The 9,642-nt window shown below is 42.6% G+C and overlaps 1 protein-coding gene across 1 annotated transcript in view; it reads right to left on the bottom strand.

Moving 5' to 3' along the window:
- The window catches only part of LOC111971121 (cholecystokinin receptor-like), a 46,701-nt gene extending 39,469 nt beyond the window's left edge, over window positions 1-7,232 (bottom strand). Inside the window, exon 1 of the mRNA XM_023997913.2 lies at window positions 6,986-7,232. Within this exon, the coding sequence (XP_023853681.1) occupies window positions 6,986-7,232 (247 nt within the window). The remainder of the gene's footprint in view (window positions 1-6,985) is intronic.
- Between the last annotated feature and the right edge of the window lie 2,410 nt (window positions 7,233-9,642).

Genomic DNA, 9,642 nt, shown 5'->3' with positions numbered 1-9,642 from the left:
GAGAGGAACTCGAACAGGAGACAGATGAAAGTTCATCACTTCCTGGTGTGGGAAACTGAAAGTCGCAAGGGGGTAGTGGCACGAGTAACAAGTCCAGATCCCAAAGGGCTTCTATCCAACGTAGTAACCCTTATGGGGTCACTCAGAGGTTCAGAAGGAACGCCATTCTCTTTCGCCCAGACCCCATCCATGAAGTTACCTGCGGCTCCAGAGTCTACCAAGGGTTGAAGAGAAAACTCGTGGTCGTCCCAGGAAAGTAACTGGAATGAGCAGGCGGGAGTTGGATGGATGGGAGGAGGTTATGTTTCCCGTTACAGTCCTCCCAGGCCTGCACGGGAGAGTGCGTTTCCCTGGAGCCCGGACACGTGGAGCGGAAATGGGCCCGGTTTGCCGCAATATAGACAGCATCGCTCCCTCATCCGGCGGTCTCTCTCAGCCTGGGAGATGCGTCCAACCTGCAGGGGGTCTGGTGGAGCCAGCAAGGATAAAGGTGGAGACTCGGAGCTGGAACCGATAGGAGCTAGGGTGAGCGGTCTACGGTTGAGTTCTCTCTCTCTCAGACGCTGGTCTATGCGTGAAGCCAACTTGAAAAGGGACTCGAGGTTGTCCGGTGGTTCCCGAGTGGCCAGTTCATCTTGGATGGTGTCAGAAAGACCCTTCAAAAAACACACTGTGAGCGCCTCGTCGTTCCAGCCACTTGCTGCTGCCACAGTCGGAACTGGATGGCATAGTCCGTCACGCTGCGCCGACCTTGGCGGAGAGTCAGGAGCTGTTTGGCTGAGTCAGGGCCGTTGGTAGGACCTTGAAACACTCGCTTGAATTCTTCAGCAAAGGTAGAGTAGCTGGCACAGCAGGGACTTTGGGCATCCCACACAGCAGTAGCCCAGGCTAGGGCTTTTCCCGACAGCAGGGTGATGATATATGCTATCTTGGACCAGTCGGTGGGAAACGACGATGGTTGCAGCTCAAAGGAGAGAGAACATTGGGTGAAAAACCCCTTACAAACACTCGGATCCCCTGAGAACCGTGGGGAGGCGCGTTGACGAGGTTCAGCCAGGGGGTCAACTGCCAGGGGCACTTGAATCTGATGAACTGGAGCAGAAGCGGTTGCCGGGGAAAGTCGATCCGAAATCTGCTTTATGGAAGTCAGCATCTCTGACAGAAGTTGAGAATGTCTAGCCATTAAGGCCTCTTGCTGAACCAGAGCAGCTTCGTGGCGTTGGACAGTCCCTCGTGGTGGGACAGCATGGAAAAAAAATCCTTGGTACTGGCTGCCTCTGGGTTCATTATAATGGCTCAGTGTTTCTGTCAGGACCCGGTGCGAGAAACAGTCACTAATAATCGTCAGAACCCAGAAGATGAGGCAGACACAGCAGTACTAGAGATGGTGGTTTAATTAAAGAACAAAATCTTCAGGCAAAGAAACCAAAACCACAATGTCCAAAAATAAAGCCAAAAGGCACAAAATAGAAAACCTCCAAAATACAAAAGAAACTCCACAAAGTGGTAACAAAACAGCAGGGAAAAACAAACCTCAAAAGACTACTCAAATAATACACAAGAACTAAACCAGAGAACCTCTGGAAAATCCAACAAAAAATATCAGAATAAAATCAAGGCTTGGGCTGGGGCTGGGTGCTAACTTACAAACACTGAGCAAGGAACTGAGGAACACACAGGTTTAAATACTAAAAAGGGAATGACCTACAGGTGCAAACAATAATAAGAGCAAGATGATGAGTATTTCTGTTATTTGACGTGGCTCTCTGCAATTTCTCCGGATATTTTGGAGGCATTTCTGAACATGGCGCCAATGTAAACCGAGATTTGTGGATATAAATATGCACATTATCGAACTAAACATAAATCTATTGTGTAACATGATGTCCTATGAGTGTCATCTGATGAAGATCATCAAAGGTTAGTGATTAATTTGATCTCTAATTCTGCTTTTTGTGACTACTATCTTTTGCTGGGAAAATGGCTGTGTTTTTCTGTGGCTATGTACTGAGCTAACATAATCGTTTGGTGTGCTTTTGCCGTAAATCCTTTTTGAAATCAGACATGTTGACTGGATTCACAACATGTGTAGCTTTAATTTGGTGTCTTTCATGTGTGATTTTACATTTTTTTCTGGATTTTGGCCAAGTGTCCCAGAGATGTTAAAGAGCATATTGAAGTTAGAAGCAATAGGATTTGAAGCAATAGCCTACAACTATTTTAGCACTGTTTCACGCTGCTCTGAGACAAGCATGGGGACTGGTATTGATAAATCAATGAGATAAAAWTKTTCACTGAATCTCTGTTTGGGTWTTGGTTAGACTACAATTATGCGGCAGAAATGTTATGCAATTTAAGAACAAATTCTTATTTACAAGGACAGCCTACGCCTTCCTCCCCATCGGGGAATTGAACCCCGGTCTCCCGCGTGCCCTCACAAAATGGGGATTCTTCAGCAGAAGAGCCCTTYACTGTAGCCTACTCCCAACCGTCACATTGTACTGCTCCATATTTTCCGTTCCTTCCTTATTTATTTAAAAAGCATATTGAAATTAGAAGCAATAGGATTTAAAGCAATAACTATTTCAGCAGTTTTGCACTGCTATGAAACAAGCATTGGGACTGGTCTTGATAAATCAATGAGATTTTTATTTTCACTGAATCTCCGTTTGGGTATTGGTGACACTACAATTAGGGTGTGGAAATGTTATGCCACTTAGATATTTATTTTGAATCCTCCAATCCTCTTATGCTCTTAGTACTATAGCCTACTCCCGACTGTCACGTTGTCAAGTGCCATATTTTCCTTTCCATCCTAACGGAAACCGTGAGGGTTTCATTTTATTTGTATTTTTATAGAAACACCATAATAATCAAATGAATTAGGCTACATTTCTTAAAATCAATCCCATATACTGTTCTTACAAAATAGGTTTTAAATTCTCTAGTAATGCCAATATTGAAGACTGTCAAATGCTTCTCAAAGRTGCCCTCGGGTGGTCAAACTAGCACTAACTTACATTATTGGTAAAAATGGCTGACAATTAAATACCGTGCCATTGAATTCTGCAGCAGCCGGCAAGGAACCAATGGGTGAGATGGGGCATTAGACAAGGTTGCACTCTATYGGGGTAGTTATACACACTAGACATTGAGCTTTTTTTGGGCATGCTATTCAGGAGACTGCAGGGAGTGTGCTAGACAGGCATGGGTGTGTTGACAGGCATAGCAGTGTCAGCGTTTGCAGATGATGTTTCTGTGATGGTCAGGGATGGTCCGGATATACAGGCACTAGAGACTAGTCTGATGTTTTATGAGGGAGCTTTGTCAGCTAAGGTAAACTGGGGAAGAGCTCTGTTATGTGGGGATAGGGCCTCTCCTCTGCTTCGAGGGGGTTTGCAGCGGGGTTGTGAAGGGCTTAAAATGTTGGGGGTGTAGCTGGGCTCGGAGAGGTGGGTCAGGAAGAACTGGGAGGGGTTGTTACAGGCATGGGTGTCAAGACTGGCCAGGTGGAGGTGGCTCCTGTCCCAAGTGTCACATAGAGGGAGGGTGCTGATAATCAACAACCTGGGGGCATCTTTCCTGTTGCATAAATGGGTGGTCCTCAACCCCATCCCCCTAAATGTGGCTAAATGTGTTTTGTTGAATTTTATGTTTGTCAAGGCAAAGTTGGCTTTTTGGATAACTAAACTCAGCAAAAAAAAGAAACGTCCTCTCACTGTCAACCGAGTTTATTTTCAGCAAACTTAACATGTGTAAATATTTGTATGAACATAACAAGACTCAACAACTGAGATATAAACTGAAGAMGTTCCATAGACATGTGACTAACATAAATGGAATAATGTGTCCCTGAACAAAGRTGGGGGGGTCAAAATCAAAAGTAACAGTCAGTATCTGGTGTGGCCACCAGCTGCATTCTCATGGACTGCACCATATTTTCCAGTTCTTGCTGTGAGATGTTACCCCACTCTTCCAYCAAGGCACCTTCAATTTCCCGGACATTTCTGGGGGGAATGGCCATAGCCCTCACCCTCTGATCCAACAGGTCCCAAACATGAATCCAACCATCACCCCTGGTAAGACAAAACAGCGACTCGTCAGTGAAGAGGACTTTTTGCCAGTCCTGTCTGGTCCAGCAACGGTGGGTTTGTGCCCATAGGCGACGTTGTTGCAAGCTCTCAGTCCAGCCTCTCTCAGCCTATTGCGTACAGTCTGAGCACTGATGGAGGGATTGTGCGTTCCTGGTGTAACTCGGGCAGTTGTTGTTGCCATCCTGTACCTGTCACGCAGGTGTGATGTTCKKATGTACCGATCCTGTGCAGGTGTTGTTACACGTGGTCTGCTACTGCGAGGACAATCAGCTGTCCATCCTGTCTCCCTGTAGCGCTGTCTYAGGCGTCTCACAGTACGGACATTGCAGTTTATTGCCCTGGCCACATCTGCAGTCCTCATGCCTCCTTGCAGCATGCCTAAGGCGCGTTCACGCAGATGAGCAGAGACTCTGGGCATCTTTCTTTCTGTGTTTTTCAGAGTCAGTAGAAAGGCCTCTTTAGTGTCCTAAGTTTTTCATAATTGTGACCTTACTTGCTTTCCAATTGTAAATTGTTAGTGTCTTAACAACCGTTCCAAAGGTTCATGTTCATTAATTGTTTATGGTTCATTGAACAAGCATGGGAAACAGTGTTTAGACCCTTTACAATGAAGATCTGTGAAGTTATTTGGATTGTTACGAATTATCTTTGAAAGACAGGTTCTCGAAAAGGGAACGTTTCTAATTTTGCTGAGTTTAGGAGGCACAGGGCGTAAGGGGGATAACAGACCCTTCACTATTATTTAATGGGGTGGTGTCTGCGCAACTTAGCGTGTATTTTGAGTTCTTTTAAATGATAAAAAGTGTGGAGATGTTTCAGGAGATATGGTGTGTCGGGGGGCTGTCTATATATCTGGGGAAGTTGTTTTGGATATGCGGTTGTAGAAGTGGTGAGGTTTTGGGAATGGTGATGTGTGGTGTTGTTTTGTATCGTGGGGTAGAGGGCAAGGTGAGTATGGCACATGTATGCCGTACTGCAGTACATTATATATTTTGGTGTTTTATTTTAAGGGGGGGTGGTGAGGTTTTAATGAAATGAGAACATTTCATGAAAGAAAGACAAAAAGTCAAGTCTCTCTCTCGCTCTCTCGCATTCTCTCTCTCTCTCTCTTTCGTTCTCTGTCTGCCCCTCTCTCCCTCTCTCTCACTCTCTCTCCCACCAACGCTCTCTCTTACCCCCTCTCTCTTCTCTTTCTCTCTCTCTGACTCAGGGAGGTATTGTGGTCCATTGGGCCCAGCCTGATGAATAGCCAGCTCATTAGTAAGTCACACTCCTGCAGACGTATGACAGTCCAACTGGCTCTGGCATGATGGGTTGTGTCCGCCCTGACCTCAGCATATTGTGCCCCCCCCCTCTCACTCTCTCTCTCCCACCACAAGTTTTATGACTTTATGACAGATTATACATTTCTGGCAGAGACTCTCTCCCCCTGGTCATGCAGAAAGAGATGGGAAATAAACCTATGGAACAAAGATCTTCTCTTTGTTAAACTCCTAATCCCCAAAATTGGAGGACTTAATAACAATATTTCTATGTTTGAGACTGTGGCAATGGTCCGTGGATATTTAAAGAACAATCCTGTCGAAGTTGTTTATTTTGTGACATCAGGAAGGACGGTAGCACAGAACTGAGCTAGCTTTGGAAGTGAACATTTCTATTAGTTTTCTACCTTGAATGTTTAAAATATATGATTGAATATTAAACTATTTGTGAGAAGATGTAATGTCATGTTGGCCTTGTAAACAAGATACTTGTTTAGTTACATAGTTTTAACTAGTCAGTGGCCACACCCTCGTGAGCCTAGACATTACGTAGGCGTCATGGACCGCCCTTTTCTCAGAAGTGTATAAAACCCACTCCTGACAAAACTTACATTAGACCAGTCCGCGTGCAGCTGTGGCTACATGGCTGACAAATGGATTAAAACTACAAGTCCAGAAAACCAGACTACATGTAGTGTTGGCTACACGGCTAGAAATGGTACAACTCTGAGACTATCAATCACTACAGAMTAAGAGCAAATCCTAAACGTAGAATTACTGGTMTGCAGCTAGAAATTACATAAACCTAGGATGAGAATACCGACATYTGCCRAAACATCTATTCTAAGGACATGGTACGCCTGACGTATCCATTATGAACACAACCCAAGACTTTCTGATGATTGACTCTTCAGCAGATGGACCAGCGATTTCATCARAGAGAGACAACAAGACATACAAGTGTAAATAWRTACATTGCAATTTCTTTCAGAATGAGCGGCCGTTCATGTGCAAAGGATTAGCATTTCAATKAATATAATTATCAACTGTGTGTAGTGAATCCATTTTGTCTTTCCTGCTCTTTTATCTGTCCCCACCCCTTTCCATTGTCTACCAAGCCGTCATACTGGTTTAGCCCACTAGGGACGTATCAATATATTGTGTAGTAACCAATATCTACTCTTCGTTTGTTACGTATGTATTTCTGTGAAAATTAGTTAGTTAATAAATAAATGAATAAGCCAATTTGTATATCGCTGATTCATCATTTAGGCTAGGGTTCGTGCAGATTTCCAAGTGTTTGCGACATTCAGTAATGGGAACTGATGAGGTAATAATAATTCATTAGTAGAAGACTGTAATTGATCAGATATTAAAATATCTGAAGATTTATATTCGGGAATTTATAACTCTGTAATTCTCAACATTTTCCGTGGTGCTCCGACTTCCTAGTTAATGAATGTTTACATGATTAGTTTAATCACGTAATAAACCTAGAGTACTGATTTGATATAAACACGTCTTCACATTTAATGATAGTCCAGACACGACAACATGGAATTAGATAATTGGTGAATTTGTGCAGTTCGACTGCTTTGCAGACGGTCTGGAACGTGGCCACAATCTTACCCATGAAGTAGGTGACCATTTTACACATGGCAGCTCCGAAGATGAAGTCCTCCAGCATGTTTGGGATGAGCGTGAAGGGCATGCAGAAGACAGCCAACGTCAGGTCACTGACCGCCAGCGACAGCAAGAAGGAGTTGGTGACCGTGCGCATGCGCTTGTTGACCGTCAGGACCACAATGATCAGAAGGTTGCCAAAGAYGCTGAGCAGGAAGATGAGAGAGTAGAGCAGGATGCGCACCGAGTCCATCTCTGAGAGCGAGAGAGAGAAAGGTGAMAATGATCACATATTAAAACATCAGTAAAAGTCGGAAGTTTACATAMACTTATGTCGGAGTCATTACATTTTTTTATTTTTTTTATTTWWAATTTTTCAACCACTCCACAAATGTATTGTTACAAACTATAGTTTTGGCAAGTTGGTTAGGACATCTACTTTGTGCATGACACAAGTCATTTTTCCAACAATTGTTTACAGACAGATTATTTCACTTATAATTCACTGTATCACAATTCCAGTGGGTCAGAAGTTTACATACACTAAGTTGACAGTGCCTTTAAAACTTCTTGTCAATAGGGGGGCGCCATTTCGACTTTGTAAAAATTAGTTCCCAAATTAAACAGCCTCGTACTCAATTCTTGCTTGTACAATATGCATATTATTATTACTATTGGATAGAAAACACTCTCTAGTTTCTAAAACCGTTTGAATTATATCTGTGAGTAAAACAGAACTCGAGTTGGAGCAATCTTCCTGTCAGGAAGTGAGAAATCTGAAATTGTGCACTCTGTTCCGGGTCAGTTAATTAATTTGCAATTATTCTATTGGTCGACAAGCACTGCATACGATTTCCCCTAGATGTCAGCAAGCGTTGAGAATTGGATGGTGTTGCTAGGCAGATCTGAGGCCATATAAAGGCTCATGGCACGGGGGGTGCAGCCTTTTCAACGTTCGCCATGACGCGAGACAGACCTCAGGATGGCATTCTGAAAAGCTCACGTTATCGGCGTTAGATATATCCGGCTCTGATTTTATTCGATATAGGTGTTAGAAACATCATAACGTAGTTATTTTAAACCGAGTTATATCAGTTTACATGAGTATATTGCGATTTTCTGAATTTTCTTTCTACTGAGTTATGAACAGTTGGACACCTCTGCGCCACATAGCTAATGTTTGCTGCTAGTTCCAAAGTTGAAGAGGACATTCTACAGCCGAGCAACGATTATTATGGACAAAGGACAACTTGCYCAAGATTCTGATGGAAGCTCAACAAATAGTAAGAAGTCTTTATGCTGTTAATTCGTATTTATGTTGAAAAATGTAAAACAATAATTCCGCCATTAATTTYGGCACGGTCTCGCTGTAACGCACGCTGTATGTCGTAGTAACRTTAATTTTACAAATCTAACACAGCGGTTGCATTAAGAACTAATGTATCTTTCATTTGCTGTCCAACCTGTATTTTTTAGTCAAGTTTATGATTAGTTATTGATTAGATTAGGTGCCTCTCCAAGATGGCGCCGGACAGATTRCTTGAAGTTTGGCTACTMWTCACATTGTATAACCACGATTTGTGCCGCTACATATGCACATTTTCGAACAAACCCTATATGCATTGTGTAATATGATGTTACAGGACTGTCATCTGATGAAGTTTATRWAGGTTAGTCAAAAATKATATATCTTTTGCTGGTTTGTTACGATCGCTAACCTTTGCTGCTGGTAAATGGCTTGTGTTTCTGGCTATTGTGGTAAGCTAATATAATGCTATATTTTGTTTTCGATGTAAAACACTTAAAGAATCGGAAATATTGGCTGGATTCACAAGATATTTGCTGTACACCTATATTTTTCAGAAAATGTTTTATTGATGAGTATTTAGGTATTTGACGTTGGTCTCTGTAATTATTCTGGCTGCTTCGGCGCTATTTCTGATTGCAGCTGCAATGTAGAACTGTGATTTATACCTGAAATATGCACATTTTCTAACAAAACATATGCTATACAATAAATATGTTATCAGACTGTCATCTGATGAAGTGTTTCTTGGTTAGTGACTTTTATTACTTTATTTTTGTCGAATTTGTGATAGCTACCTATGCAGGAAAAAATGGTGGGAAAAAAAGTTGTGTCTTTTGCTATGGTGGTTAGCTAATAGAAATACATATTGTGTCTTCCCTGTAAAACATTTAAAAATCAGAAATGATGGCTGGATTCACAAGATGTGTGTCTTTCATTTGGTGTCTTGGACTTGTGATTTCATTAACATTTTATTATATGATATCCCTGTGGCTTTAGGCTAGGCTATGCTAGTCAGCTTTTTTGATGGGGGGGATCCCGGATCCGGGTTTGTGACTCGTTAGAGGTTAAATAGCTTGGAAAATTTCAGAAAATGATGTCATGGCTTTAGAAGCTTCTGATAGGCTAATTGACAAAAATTATAGACCTCCACAAGTCTGGTTCATCCTTTGGAGCAATTTCCAAACGCCTGAAGTACCACGTTCGTCTGTACAATCAATAGTACGCAAGTATAAACACCATGAGACCACGCAGCCGTCATACCGCTCAGGAAGGAGACGTGTTCTGTCTCCTAGAGGATAAAGTACTGTGGGTGTAAAAAGTGCAAATGAATCCCAGAACAACAGCAAAGGACCAA

Source organism: Salvelinus sp. IW2-2015, linkage group LG12 (assembly GCF_002910315.2).
Source record: "Salvelinus sp. IW2-2015 linkage group LG12, ASM291031v2, whole genome shotgun sequence".
NCBI classification, from domain to species: Eukaryota; Metazoa; Chordata; class Actinopteri; order Salmoniformes; family Salmonidae; genus Salvelinus; species Salvelinus sp. IW2-2015.
This window is presented reverse-complemented; position numbering and strand designations above follow the sequence as displayed.